Source organism: Gossypium raimondii, chromosome 3 (genome assembly GCF_025698545.1).
Source record: "Gossypium raimondii isolate GPD5lz chromosome 3, ASM2569854v1, whole genome shotgun sequence".
Taxonomy (NCBI): domain Eukaryota; kingdom Viridiplantae; phylum Streptophyta; class Magnoliopsida; order Malvales; family Malvaceae; genus Gossypium; species Gossypium raimondii.
Window position 1 is genome coordinate 56,614,499 of NC_068567.1, and position 16,057 is coordinate 56,630,555.

At 36.0% G+C, this 16,057-nt stretch overlaps 1 protein-coding gene and 1 non-coding gene across 2 annotated transcripts; both read right to left on the bottom strand.

Annotated features, from left to right (window-relative positions):
- Window positions 1-6,730: 6,730 nt before the first annotated feature.
- LOC105794871 (callose synthase 12) lies at window positions 6,731-14,352 on the bottom strand. Its single transcript, XM_012624249.2, has 2 exons — window positions 8,917-14,352; window positions 6,731-7,130 (listed from the first exon to the last, which is right to left on the bottom strand). The coding sequence occupies exon 1, from the start codon at window positions 14,233-14,235 to the stop codon at window positions 8,923-8,925; it is 5,313 nt and encodes a 1,770-aa protein (XP_012479703.1). The 5' UTR covers window positions 14,236-14,352; the 3' UTR covers window positions 6,731-7,130; window positions 8,917-8,922.
- Window positions 11,202-11,282, bottom strand: LOC128040293 (small nucleolar RNA J33). Its single transcript, XR_008194949.1, has one exon. It is a non-coding gene; the product is annotated as a small nucleolar RNA J33 (small nucleolar RNA).
- Window positions 14,353-16,057: the final 1,705 nt, after the last annotated feature.

The window sequence follows — 16,057 nt, forward strand, 5'->3', positions numbered from 1 at the left end:
TTCCCTTTGGCTTTTATCCTTAAAGGTGTAAATGGATGATACATTATAATGAGATGTAGCTGTAGCCTGCGCATTAGTCCATTTGCACATCAATGTTGACAGGAGGAGGTTGGCAGGACGTGGCCCGACGATCTGTCCGTTCTTTTATTTCTTTGATTTTATCTTAATTAATATTTTGACTTTTTTGCACAAAAGAGATCCAAATTTTGCCGACATGTCATCATCTATCCGTGTATTCAATATTGTAATTTAAAATTTATCATTAATATATTTAAATTTAGTTCTTTTATTTTTTAAATTTAAAAGTTTAAGTTTAATTGTTGCATTGTTACGATCATTTTATTAAATTTAAATTTATTATAACATTACTTTTTTTAGTTACATGGCTATTAAGTAAATATTTTTTTGTTTAAAAAAATTTTAACATTCTCAACAATCAAAACTAAATTTTTAAATCTGAAAAATAGACTACTACATTTGTGCAAATAAATGTATAGTGACTAAATTCAAAATTTGTAGAGTATAATGACTTATGATAGATTTTAACTTCTTTTTTCTGTAGTGGAGGAGAAAATAAACTAGTGACACCAGAACAAATCTTCATGGACTATCTGCTGCACTTGTCTCGGTGGAACATTGAACGAATGAAACCCCAATTCTTTTGGAAACGGTGGGATTAGACAATAGTCATTAGAGGTTATTTTACCCAAATCACCCAAAAAATTTAATTACGTAAATAACCTCTGTTCAAAAATAATTATTTAAATAACTTAAAATGAACAGTAAATATGAGTTGAGATAATAAATGACCGACATCAGATAAATTTTTGAAACAATCATTGTTTAATGATTGTGTCAGGTAGTTAAAAAATGATTTTGACCTATACTCTTATATTTTTTTGACCTTGTATCATATTGGTATACGTTTATACTAGTATTCGAAAACAAATTTTAAGTGTTGGCACACTGATAGCTCGACATTCCTCTATCAAATTTTTTTTTGTGTTGGTACACCAATGATTGACACCACTTTAAAATTTATAATAAAAAATTGGATGCTGTAACACTGATGACCGACACCCTTGTACCAGATTAAAAAAAATTTGGGTGTTAGGACAACGATGACCAAGCACTCAGATGCAGATTAAAAAAATTGAGTCTTTGGAACAACGATAGTGACACCTTGTACTAGATTTTTAAAAAAAATTAGTTGTTAGGGCAATAATGGCCAACACTCTTGTACCAGATTAAAAAAAAATTTGGGTGCTGAGACACTGATGGTCGGCACCCCAGTACCAAATTTGAAAAAAAATTGGGTGTTGGGACACTGATTGTCAGCACCCTTGTACCAAATTTTAAAAAATAATAAAATTTTTGGGGTACTGGGACACTAATGATCGCCCATTTTCTTTAACTGTAACTGGTCTACACAGTTCACCATCTACAACAGGAGAAGTCATCCAACTTTTGACGACATAACTTTTAAGGTTCACGTGACAGGATATAATTCAACTCTGTTAAAACATCACAGTATATAATTCAACTCTGAAATTCAGTTATACACTCACATGTGCAATCCGCTACATTACACCTATTTGATGATATACTCTCAAATATGATAACCCCATTTGATGGTACACACCCAAACACTCTTGTTGACACCATTCTTTTGATAAAAAACAGGGTCGACTTAGATTTTAAAAAACGAAAACGAAAAACGGGAGTCGCCACCGATCCTTTTTGATGAGGTGTGATCGGATCACCTCGAAAAGTGGTTGTTTTTAATAAACGATTTGATTTTATTAAAACAACGAGTTTGGTCCACGAAATTCAGAAAAACGGATTCGAGAGTCGGTTACGTACGAGGAATGATTAGCACCCTCGTAACGCCCAAAATTGGTACCTAGTTGATTAGTTAATGTCTTAATGTTGAAAATTGAAAGCTTTGAAGAATTTTAAAAATATGATCCTTGTATTAAAATGTTGAGAATTTTCGGGAAAAAGGGGATATTTCACGTTAATCGAGAAAAAGAATCATATCCAGTAAGTTAGGACACAATGTCTAGAATTCCCAAAACGCGAATGAATGCTAAAAATTTGCTTATTTAAAAGATATTTAGCTATCTCGGATTTTAAAAAAGGGATCACGACCAATAAGTTAGGACACGATTTTTTTAATTCCCGAGATCGTTTAAAACTTGAGTTTGAAAAGATTCACGTATTTAGATTTATTGTGAAAATCGAAACCCAATAAGTTAGGGCACGACTTTCTCAAATCTAAATGCAAAATACAGCCTTTATTATTTTTTAGAAGAAATCCTCATCTCGGGAAAACAACGTGTCATATCCAATGCGTTAGGACACAACGTATTGAATTCCCGATAATGAGTTTTTTATTATATATTTTTTAAAAGAGTAATCTCGATTATTTAGATTCAACAAAGAAAATCGGAACCCAATACGTTAGGGCTCAATTCTCTCAAAGATCCCAAATACCGAGTATTACTCATATTTTTTAAATTTCTTTTTTTAATCTGGTAAAATTGATGTAATAGAATGACAATTATGATGATGTAAGCAAAATAATACAAGCAAAGGCTACAAAATAAAATAAATACAAAGACAAACTACTATAATACCCAATCGCAAGCATATAAGTAATAAAATTAAAACATTCTTTCAAAATAAATAATGAAAATGTAAATAAAGAAATAAACAAGGAGAATGTATAAAACTATAAAAATATAAAGATATATATGTGTGTATATACATAAAATTATGGAAATATGAAAATATATGTATGTACATATTTTAAAATTATTATATAAAATATATATATAAGTAAGCATATACATATATACGTATGAAACTATCATAAAATAGATATGAATCATAAAGTATAAAGAACATATGTAAAATACGTATTTTAAAAATAAGAAGAATATGTAGGTATATATATTTATTTATGAAAATAAAACACATATATAGGCATGTATATAGATATGTATAAAAATTAAGAAATATGAAAATATATGTAGGTACGTACATGTATATATAGATAGATTATAAAAATATGTATATTATATATATATATATTATATAAAACACATGTATGTATATATAACAAAAATTTCAAATTTAAAAAATATAAATGAGCAAATAACAATAACAATAATTAATAATAACAATAATAATATGAAATTTATTAAGAAAATAAACAAAATAAAAAAAGGATTAGATTAAACATTAAAACAAGATTCGGGGCTCAAAATGAAATAAACAAAAGGGGAGGGACTACTTTGAACACGCATGTAACATGGAGAGACTAACAAAGCAAATTATCCTTCTCCTTTAAAACGACGTAGTTCGAGTAGGGACTAAATTGAAAACGCAAAAAAAAATACGGGGAAAAATTAAAAACAATAAAAAGACTTGATTATAAAACCATTAAAAAGCGGAAGGGCTAAAAGCGCAAATTGCCCTTCCGCACAAAACAAGCGGATCCTTGGCGGAGCGGGTCTCGAGTCGGCCTCCTAACAGCGTCGTTTTGGGCGTTCTGGGGCTAGGCCAAAACGGCGCCGTTTTGTACCCCTATAAATTTCAAAAAATTTTCAAAAAATTTCATTTTCCTTTCTTTCATAAAAAAAAATTCACACTCTCTCAACTCCACCTTTCTCCCCAGAAACCGGCAAGGGTCCGGCCAAGAGCCATCGCACCGACCGCCGACGCCGCCGTGCACGGTGGCAGGGAGACCAAAAGTTTCCCCCTTTTCTCTCCGATGCAAACCCTCAGCCTCTAAACACTCCGGCGGCAACCAAAAAGGTAAAAAGGCTTCTTCTTTTTTTTATGCGATATTTCGAAACAAACAAAACAAACAAAAAATGATTAAACAAAATAAAACGAAAATCACCTTTAAATTTTTTTTTTATTATTTTCTCCAAAAATCCCCCCTTTACAGTCTGTTTATAATCGATTTTTTATACCGAAAATCAAAAAACCAAAAGCCCCCCTTTTTCGGTTTGAATGGCTTTATATATAAAGCCATTTTACAATTTTTCTATTTTATTTGCTGTCTCTTCTTCTTTGCTTTTTGCAGGCGATTGACGGTGCAAGTAGGCAGAGAGCAGGCGGCAGTGGCAGAGCAAGTGGCCGACTTCGGCAGAGGCTAGGTGCGGCGGCAGTCTAGGGTTAGGTGCGATAAAGGCTAAGGTTTTTTCTTTCTTTCTTTTTTGTTTGTTTTGGGCTGCTAGAAATGGGTTTGGGTAATTGGGTTGTTGGTCCATGGTGATTTTGGGCTTGCTGATTTGTGTTTAAATTTTTTAATGGATTGTGGACTTTGTTTAATCTGGACCGTGCGAAATTGGGCTTGTACAACTCTTATTTGATGGTAATCTCAACATTTTTTTTTCTCATCCAATTACAATACCACAACTCAAAGAGCTTCTATATATATAGACTAAGGGGGTGCCGGCCATCAGTGTCCTAGCACCTTTTTTTTTAAAAAAAAATTGGTACAAGGGTGTTGGTCATCAGTGGCTTAACACCCAATTTTTTTAAAAAAATCTGGTACTAGGGTGCCGGCCATCAGTGTCCCAACACCCTAATTTTTTTTTTAAATTTGATAAATGGGTGAAGGCCATTAGTGTCCCAGCACCCAAAATGTTTTTTTTAATCTGGTACAAGGGTGTCAGCCATCATTGTTCCAGAATCTAATTTTTTTTAATATGGTACCGGGGTGCCAGCCATCAGTGTCCTAGTGTCACGGGGCTAGAATTTTCTCTTGCGATCCGTGCGGCCTTAGGCGATCTGTTCGTCCAAATTCGCCTAAGTTAGCCTTAACTCAAGTGACGATTCCTTAAGAACTCCTCTAAGGCACCAAATTGAAGAGCGGAAGCGATTTATGCCAAAAGAAGAACAACAAAGAACAACAGAAAGAACGCTTGCAAAGTGTTTGAGTAAATGCTCTCTATTCTCTTATTCACAAAGAATAATGAAACAATGAATGGAGTGAGTACAAATGAGGGGGATGCTCTCTATTTATAGTTGAGCTCTCCCAAAACCGACGGTCAAGATACATTTACATTGACGGACGAGATTAGTCATATCCCTTTATTTTAAGAATTTATAAGATATGCCATATCAAATCAAATCTAATCTTTACCATATATGATTCCCTCTATCTTCTAAGATTAGATACCATATCAGCCTAAGTTGCCATCTCTTCATTATCGGGCCAACCAGGCTTCTCCAATAGCTCTTTGAATCGGGCCAGTTCTCGTGGGCCAAATGATCCCCATCTGATCAATAGACCTCCATTGGATGCATTTGGTGCGATGGTCATGAGCTTTGAACTGCGGCCCGTGACACTAGCACCCAAAATTAATTTTTTAAATCTAGTACAAGGGTGCCGGCCATTAGTGTCCTAGCACCCAATTTTTTTTTTTTTAAATTTGGTACTTGGGTGCTAGTCATCAATGTCCCAGCATGCCAAAATTTTTTTAATCTAATGCAAAGGTATCGGCCATCAATGTCCCAACACCCAAAAGAAATTTTTTTTTTAATTTGATACAAGGGTGTCAACCATTGCTGTGTCAGCACCCCAAATTTTTTTTTGAATACTGGTATAAACCTATACAAGTATGATAATGAGTCAAAAAAATATAAGGGTGTCAGTCATCTACTCCCAACACCTAAAAAATTATTTTTTAACCACTTGACACAATCATTAAGTCCACTGTTCATTTTAAGTTATTTAGCTAATTATTTTTTTAATCCAAATTATTTACATAATTAATTATTTTTTTAGGTGATTTGGGTAAACTAGCCGCCAGTAGAGCAGCATATCTATTCCCTTCTCGATACGCGTATGGAAAATACGTACTTTTCATCCTCTTTGGAGCATTTCCTAAATTGATCAGACCATAGAACTGGGCGACAGACCATCCTATTTATTGCATAAGATACTAATAGTCATGAAGCTATCCATTTCGAGAATAACATGTATACCAAGTGATCAAGCGAAATGGAGCCTATGATGAGCACCATTCCGCATCATTAACCGTAGTGATCTTGGTCATGAGCACCATCAGTGTTGATCTTGGTGCAATCAGCGTTGGTGGGAGTCAGCCGACCAGTAGCCAGTGTCCCTCACCATCCTTCCCCCATCAAAATCTATTGTCTTAATAAAATCAGTACAATAAAAAAAAAAAAACCATCTTATTATCGTTCCAAAACGTATATCCCAATCCTCACTTTCATTAGCAAGATTTGCAAGGAACCATTCTTTGACCTCCAACCTTATAAATTCCACCAACTTGTCAGCTTTAATAGTCCTCGTCCAGATAAATCAACTGCGAAGCACATGGTTGATGCCCTCAATTCAATTGCATCCCCACATATCAGCCAACTCGGATTCCACAAACGCTCTTCATTAGTAAGCAGTTTGTGTTTACAAACACGCCATAGAAAAATTCAGATTCTCTGAGCCTTGAGGGAGACGAAATCACCATATCCACTGCCATCTCCTATCACCTTCATCAACCTGGTAATCATCAATAGCTTCATATGCAGATTTTGTGGAGAATTTATAGTGTTGGTCCTAGGAAAAGTCATCGACATCATGCGGAGGAGGCGACTTAATTGCTGAAATGCGGGCTAAAATAGTTTCAAGGACCAAATGACATTCTTTTTTATCATTTTGTTAAAAAAAATAAAAATTAAAGACAGGTAGTGAGTGAACAAATGATGTATTTCAGACAAAAGAAATAACAAATATACTACCATCTCTCAACAATCTATAGAATACAAATCTATACTCGAAATCAACAACACTGCATAAAGAGCATCAGTACCTCTGGAAACCTGGGAAAGTTTTAAAAAAAATGAAAAAAGCACGTAATTTAAGTAAACAAAGCTTAATTACAGTAAACAGTAAACAAAGCTGAAGCTAGCCATTATGAACAATATATCAAAACATGAAGGCAATATCCTCCCCAGCCGCTAAGTCCAAAATCAAACTAATGCCATGGCAGCTACACCTTCTGTCTTACAAGAATCTCCATAGAACCAAGCACTTTAATCTACCTAATCAACTCTTGTCCAGATAGTCTCTCATGATGAATAATACCAACCTGCAAAAGATAATGCCAAGAAACTATGAGCAACCCATGACATCACTTGGAATTCTCTGTTTAGTTAAAATGTTCCAAGAAAATCATTAACAAGCATTTCGAAGTTTGAACAAATGGCCTAGTTTTCTGCAGGCTTGCATGTCTATAAAGGACACAGCATGGTGACAGCTTCAGCAAGCACCCAAGTTGCATGCCAAAGGCCCAAAGGCCCCAACTACCAAGTCATACAAATTTCTTCTAAAGCTATTTTTTTTAGCAGGTCAACCATCATGCCAAGAATCAGCCATGTCCCAAGAAACTTGGAAGATAGTAGATGACATACTACATCAAGGCCTGAAAGGACACCAATGATAAACAGTTTATCTGGTTTTTAGACTTTTCTATTGCATGATTTAAAGTTTAACAATATTTAGATCAGAAAACTAAGGTAATTCCACATTCTAGGACAAGTTGCCTAGAAATTAGGTTTCAAGGGTAAATTCAGTCTGAAATGAACTGGAAAAACTGCAAGAACTTTACCAAGTACCATTTGCCTGATAGGAGATAGCTACTTTTCAATTGTGATAACAGAGTAGAAACTTAATATGATAAGACAACATACAGGACAGGTTGCACGCGGTTTTATGTATGTTTCCAGTTACACTGACTTGAGAATGATTGGAGGAGGATCATTACATCTCAAGCTTGTCACAGGTTTTAAACTCTGAACTTCAACAGATAGATATAAACATGGATTGACTGACTGCCAAAACAAAGCCTTTAAGGACAAAATGTACCTATCGAAATGGAATGCACACCACAACTGCAGCATACAAATGTATTATAGATAAATGCTACTTGAATTTTTGGACTGAAATTATTCAGGGCATATGGACAATCTTGGAGTTGTCACAGATTAATTCTCAGGTAGCCATCAAGTAACACCCTGACTAGAAGATAGTGGACCCTAAACAGGACAAACCTAAAGGCAAGGCATATTATTGAGATTCCAGTCTTGAGGGGCCTTATGGAAAGGCGGTGCATGGCCATGAACCATGATTAAACAAAAGATAAATATTTCCAGCAGGCAGCAAAGGTTTTAACAGTAAAACACTATAAAAATTTGCATTCATGGCAAGAAAGACAAAAACTCCATAAACCTCTCACCCTCCGTTTCCATGACCTAATGAAGTATAACCATTATCTACAGCCTACTACATAATAAGTCAAATTCAAAACAAAACGCAACAGAGCTTCGGATGCAGCATGAACCAACCTAGCCCCAACTTATTCCAATAAAAGAAACTAAGAGATGAATAGGAATCACTAAGACCAAACATGGAAAGAAGAAAGAAAGTGGAAAAAAAAGGGGATGGCCAATGCAATTGCAAAAGCATAAAAAGTTCATAGTCCACAAACAGAATCAATTTGCTGGAAAAAAGAAAAGAATAAAACCCATTGCATCTAGTATCATTAAAATACAGAAAATTAGCACCAAAGCAGAAAGAGACAATTGAATGGAATTCAGAGTTTTAAAGACGTTTATAAACAAAGAAGCCACAAATATGAAGAGAAAAAAAACCGCAGTCTTTTCTCATTTATGAAATGAACAATAAAAACTCAAGAAAGAAAAGCGAAACGTTAGTGAACCTAACCAAACAGCATTATGCTAAAGTATAACTATACTTGCTAGCCAAATTGCCCATTAGCATTTAAACTACTAAATAAATAAATAATCAGCCACCAGATCATTCTAAAATATCTCTGGCAAAAGAAACTATAAAACAGACAATTGCTGGTAAATTACCTCAAACTATGAGTCACTTGATTTTTTCCCAGTAACAATCTGGAAAATTCGCAGGCCCCTGCTAAATGCTTCATTAAATAAGATCCTTGTCTGCATTGACTGAAATCCAGGCATCCACGACAAAAATGCCAGAGGGACCATAACAAGAACTCCAAACATTATATCATACAGCCGAGCTACAGAAACCACAGATTCCCAAAGCCAGGTAGACTGCAGGAATGGTCTAAGTACTTGAGCGATTGATATAAGTCCCCAGCCAGTGGGAATAAAAGCCAATAAACTGGTGAAAATGTCAACAAAATTAAAGGCTGTAAACTCAAGCAGTGCAATAATAACTAGTATTCCAAGAATGATGACCAGGAACTGAACCATCCGGAAATATATATGCTCCTTAGCTGCATATTTGTCCCGAGCATATGAGATTACCAGATAAATTCCAAATGCCACAAAAATGTAGATCCAAGAAAGCAAGTATACAGCAATACTGGTACTGTGATTAGCAATACCCAACTGGTACACAATCCCATACTGGAAAAAGAAAAATCGAAGGTCTAAAATTATCTCCAGTAGCTTTCCCCAGAGGCCAGTTGTCCTTAGATGATCCTGCTCCTCATACCACCACCTTTCCCAGCTTTGTTCAGCCTTTGCAAACACACCACCACGGTACCAAATCCAGTTCATAAATTCATCAAAGTCATAAACAGTCTTCAACCAATCAAAACCAGAAGGATTGAATACAAAAGGGGCCATAATCCATGATAGGACCAGAAACCAACTTGATATAGTCAAAGCTATGTAAACAAATGTGTCCTTAGCTACAGGGCTGTGAGATGCATAAACTATAAGTATGAGACCAAGCTCAATAGCCTTTACAAAATGGCTACGTGCATACAGTCTATAATTTTCTGCAAAACTCTTGTGCTGAACAACAAAACCACGGCCAGTCGCCCGATACTTTGCACCACCATGAAGGACAGTCCGGCCAAAGTAGTGAGTTCGGGTTCCCATGGAGAAGGTGTAGAAAACAGATGAAAGCTGAAGCTGCATTGTTATGAAATCCCAGATAGCTTGAAGGAATCCATGCTCAAGGGAATTCTCCACTATCATTGGAAGAGCAGTGAAGAGACCAAGTTGGATGATGAACTGCTGATTTAAGATGGCACCAAGTGCTCTATTGTTGTCACTGCTGCTAGACAGCGCAGCATTCTCAACACCACTAAGAGCTAGGTAAAGTCTGCCCCAAAGAAAAGCATATACGGTAAGAATGACCATCATCGTATTGAAAAAGAACCCCACAGTCGTATAAAAGAATGACAACATCCTGAAGAAGTCCAGTCTATGACCCAGCCGATAGACATCTCTGCTGAGAACTTGCTCGCCATTCCCACTAGCAACCTTGGCCTCAAACATAGATATTTGATTCAACCCAACATCCCTTCCTTTGCCAACCTGGATGTATTCATGATGTGTGACATTGCCTCCTCGCAAAGTACAATTAAAGCCAGCAAAAATATCCTCGCTAATATTAATCACTCTGGAAGCTTTACTGATCCCACCTCGACTCAGAAACCAAAACCTGTCAAAGACATCTGGATGGCCATAATGCATTCGAATTTTCAAAGGATTTGCCAAGACACGTTGTCCCAAAGTAACAAAACTTGTTTCTTGAGCTGACATAAACCAAGCAAGTGATGAAACAGAACCGGTAAAAATGTGTTCCCTGACTCCTAAGATAGTCGGCTTTCGTATACCATAGTACTGTCTGTATTCCTCCAACAGATTGCGCATTTTCAATGCCTCTTCAAAATAGTTGTCTTGGTTCATGTCAATAGTTTGAACAGCACCACCACGGGTGAAGATAAGGGCATGATTTTGATTTTCGGGCTTGCCCTCTCCAAGCTTCAACGGACCAGGCAATTTGACACGATAGATCTCCACCTCCTTCTCTAATTGCTGATCATACTTCACAAGAACAGAGTAATATTCCTTCTCATCCCTCCCAGTTGAAACCTCATCAACATAGGCTACTCGAAGAGCTTCATGCTGTTTCATCAGATACAGGATTTCCTCAGCATGCGGATCCTTTTTGGCCTTCTGAGCCCCATAAATCTGGCAAGCAACTACATATGTGTATTTCATCATACACGTGCCTTGCTCGTGGCCTTTGAATAGCAGACCCAGAGAACTATTTGCTCTGCTTAAAGTTCTGGAAGAAGGTGACCTTTCAGAGTTGAAACTGTCCAAACCACCATCTCTCCGCATTGAACCAAGTTCTCGTGCCCCTTCTCTAATATCCATCTCTGATGCAGAATCAAGGAAAGCCAGCATCATCAGAGCTCTATAATAGTACATCATTCCTCTGACAGTGCGTGTAAGTGTCTGGCCTCTGTATGATGCCCAGAGCCTCAAATCTCTCATCTTGGTTGTCCATATCTCATCATCCTTTACCATTCCCTCCCGTCGCATTCTTTCCATGAAATTTTTCCACTCATCATCATATATGGTCTGCAAGTAATATAGGATCGAAATCCCATCTTCATTCTCAGTTCGGAGTTGTTCTCTGCTATAGAGCACTTCTTCGTTGTAGTAAGGTGTAAGGACACTAAAAGCCATCATCTTCTCTACTTGCGGTGCATGAGGCATATTCATAAAGAGCGAGTTGCTAAAGAATGCAATTCTTCGTCTAGCCTCAAGATTAACAGGAATATTCTGCATAGAATCCCTGGAGGTAAGAATTGTATGCAAGCGCCTAACTTGCCTATAGAACTTCTCATCACTGGGGTCAGGCAACTTAACAGCATTTTCAAACAGCAATCCAGCCATGGCAGCAGGGTCACGAGGAGCCAATCCATCCTCCCTTAGCTGTTCAATGGTCCTTTTGTCTTTGAAAAAATCACGGACAGCAATCTCATAAAGGGCCTGCAAAGTATTAACCACCTGATTCACATCCTTCTTGGGCTTAGTCAAAATATCAACAAGTTTTATCAACTTCATATGAAGGTGGGGTAGTGCAGTCATTCTGAATGTCTTGGTGAATTTCTCGATCTCGATAGAATGATCAATTTCTTGAAACAGAACAGTGAGAATGGAATTCTCTTCAGACTGGACATTGAGAATTTCAAGCATCATGTGCTTGATACTGTCATATGCTTCAATCACGGCACAACGTCTATACTCACTCTTGCAAATTTTATACCAAAGCCCCTTATCAGAAGCATCAACCAACTCTTTTGCCTGGCTGAGAGCAAGCAACAGCTCATTACATAACAACAAACATGGCCAGCGAATAACCCTCACATTCCAAGAATTCTGGGGCAACTCTAGCAGCTCAACTTCTCGATCAGATATGATATCTTCTTCCCTGAAAATGGTAATTATCTTATTCCATATCAGAGCAAACTTGTAAGCCTCAACCCGGTTTGATTCAAGCTTCCTAAAAGGACGCCCAAGCCCATATCTCAGCTTCAACCGGTGAACAGCATCATTAATCTTGCTCCTAAATGTTCCTCTGGCATTCAATAACTGCTCTTCAGGCATCAGATTGAACTGAATTGCACTGGCAAAGAACTGAAACCTCAGCTTCAACTGTTGAATGTTCCTAATCTCACCCAAGTGCAGGAATAACCCCACTCCTGCTCCCACAAAGGCAGAATAGATTGAATACCAAATCTGAATATCCATCAAGTAAATGAACACCACAGGCAGCCACAACAAACCGACAGCAAATCTGTTACTTCCACCGAAAATCTCGTGCCATTCATAGGGCACATCCTTAAGATCCAACATTAGTTTCGTAGGTCTAATCATTGGTTTGATCTGTAAGAAATAACTAAATGCAAATTTCGTAGCCAAAACCAGTGCCCAGAACAGAGTATATTTAACATTATCAACTAGCCCTTCCCTCAATCCCCGACCAACAAAGCTCTTACTCTGAAACCACCAAGACAACAGGTAAAAGATCTTCCAATTTGTCTGCTCAATGAAGTTCCTAACCCAAGGAATCACAAACAAAGCCAATGCCAATAACTCAGGTAACACATAAGCAAAGGCTATTTGTAAAAAGAGGCGCACCCTCCTATCAGCCTCAGCTGTCCAATTTCTACCATGGTTATTCTGCCAGATCCTTCCATAACAAACTGCAAAAATCACTATCCATGCAGCAGCAATCACCACCTTTAACACCATCCTAATGCCGAGACCCAAGGTTTCTCTCGTCACACGGCTATACTGCATCCCTGCATCTAATAAAGCCTGCAAAAACCTCATCCCACTCCAAGTAATAAACAATGTCAAAATCTTAACCCGACAATTTCTAATTGATAATGCTTGCCACGGATACTCCTTCTCTTCCCAAGCCACAATAATAGCCGCCTGAAGAAACAAAAACAGCATCACCCAAAGCCTATCAAAACTCCTGTAAAGATTCCAAAACGACCTTTGCTCAACGAACCCAGTTTTCCCGATATGTTTACTCTTACTGGAAGTAACGAAAAAATTACTGCCCACATCAATCGGCCACTTGAGTTTCTGAAAACACCTCTTACTCCAAAAATACTCATTCAAATCATCATAATTCCTCCAAGCAGTATGCGGAGCTGTTCCGTTCTTGCTGCTCTTCACTTCAGCCTTTACAGTCTCGTATATGGGTTTCACCACACAGTTCAGAAACGCGTTTTCTCCGGATATCGACGGCATAACAGGCTGACCAGTATTTTCGTCGATGTAATCTTCGAGAATCTTGTTTAACTCCATGGCCATGTGGTGGAAGATGTAGCAGATGCATTCAGGCATGAAACGAAGATTAGCAGATTCGCCCCAAATCAACAAATATAGTCCCACGTACAGTAACTCCCGCCGGTGGTCAGAGTTAGAGCGGCTGCTGTCAGAGATCCATATGTTGGACTTTTTGCCTAAATAAGAGCACCAGCTAGTGTAGTTTTTGAGAAGCTTACGGCGAAACCTACGGAGGACGTTAGGGTCGAGGGTGTCGATGTTGTCCGGCGGAGGAGTCAGGCGCATCTGAGCGTTAGCCAAGTGGAGCACAAGATGTTCCCTCTGGTTCCTGACGTTGTCGTGTTGGAAACCGAAGAAGAGAGCAAGCCAATCCAGGAGATCCATGGAAGGTTGCCATTGAGCATAAGGAGGCCTGCGCAGATCTCCGACGGTGCGTAGAGCGGCGGCGGCGGCGCGTACTTCTGGGAAACGGAGGGAAGGGTGGTCGGCAAGTAGGTTGTGGACGGGGATTATGTTGTAAGGTTCATCTTCACGCGCCGTCCGTGGTGGGCCCGACTGGCTGCCGGGACGGTAACGGAGAGTCATTGCATTAAAAAATAATAATAAGGGAGTTTGAACTTTGAAAGATGTTGTAGCCGGTTTAGATTTTTTTTTTTTTCTTCTTTGAAAAGTGAAAGCGCAAATAAACCGAGAAAGCGGGATTGGGCGGGTTTATTACGCGTTTAACTTTTGTTAATGTTTTATTATTTTATTTTTGGTAAAGTGAATATTCTGAAGCTTTAACCGATAGCTTCTTCTTCTTCTTTTTTTCTTTTGGCGTTTTGGGAATTTTTTATTTTCTTAATAGTTTTAGAAATATTGGGAAATTAGAATAAGATGATATTTTCTAAAAACAAAATTGGGAACGAAAATTTATTTGATAATAAGATTATTTTTATAATAAATAGTATCTTATATAAATTCAATAATAATTAATATATAATTAAATTTTAATTTTATATTTATATATGAGAATGGATAATGCAACAATAAAATTAAAATAGATAAATGAAACTAAATAGGATTTAAACAAATATTCATTTTATATTATTAAAATATTAACATAATTTTTCAATATTTTATACTATAAAATATTAATTTATTATATGATTAAATATTTTTTACTAAAATATACTAATTAATGTATATGTTTAATAATATTGAAAATTATAATGTTTGATTTTAATATTTAATATTTTTAAATGTTTTAATACTTAAAAATAATTTTTTATCAATATAGTAATATTTAGTATTATTTAAATTTATTTTTATATAAAAATCAAATTCCTAATATTTTTCCCAAAAATGACCTAAAAGCTTATTAAAATGAAAATTATTTTTGTTAACCATCAAATTATAATTCATTCTTATCCTAAATAAAAAAATAAGCTTATAAGATGGATTTATTGTACTAGTATTTTTTTTTTAAAATTGATCGATGGACTACTAAATCCAACCTAATTAATCTCCAAAATGAGTAACCACAAAACGAGTAATAATGGGTTTCATTTCGTGGGGTTCATATTAATAATCTTATGTTTACACCTATATATCGTTTTCTAGTATTTATTGCTTTCAAAATCTTCTTTAATGTTAAAGTTTTGTAAATTTAATTGGGATTGTTTTTCTTTATTTAAAAAACACCATGCTTTGGAAAATTCAATAAAGTTATCCAAAAAAAATCATGCATTCATTTACCATGTAGTTTTTATTAAATAAAAAAGAGCAAATAGTGACTAAGGTCAAACACCCTCTTTTAACGGGGAAAGGGAAAGAGGAAGTGAAAAACCAGAGCGGAGCGCTTTTGGGGTTTAAGCACATGAACAAGTTTGAACTGCCCCCACCACCTTAAACTATCATCCAATTTTTAAAATATTTTGATTAAGTCATTAAAATTAATTAACATCTTTCATTAGTCTAACCATTTGTTTAGGCATTACACATCAGTTTCAACATTTTCAAAAACACTTCATTTAAATTGTAAATATGTATATACCTATTAGATTTGAAAGGTTAAAAAAGTAAAATTTATTATTAAAAGTTAAGAGAGTATTTTTTTTAAATACGTCAAATTGAAGTAATTTAAGTGATAAGCACACGCTAGATTTAAATTGACATTAAATGTAATATTAATCTTTTAATGATTTAATTATAATATTTTAAAATTTAGACCGTAATTTAAAGATACTTGGTGCAATTAATCTATGTTTAAAATTATTTTAATACTCTTATTATTTAAATTGTGTTTTAAATTAGTTAAAGGAGCAGGTCAATGGGTAGATTTGAAGATGACTTCACAATAATTCAATTAAAGTTACAATATGTTTTAATCCAATTTGTATTAAAAATATCAACTTGAAAATTTAAA

What these genes read in the sequence shown, in the direction of transcription:
- LOC105794871 (XM_012624249.2), bottom strand. Translation starts at nt 14,235, where the DNA reads ATGACTCTCCGTTACCGTCCCGGCAGCCAGTCGGGCCCACCACGGACG.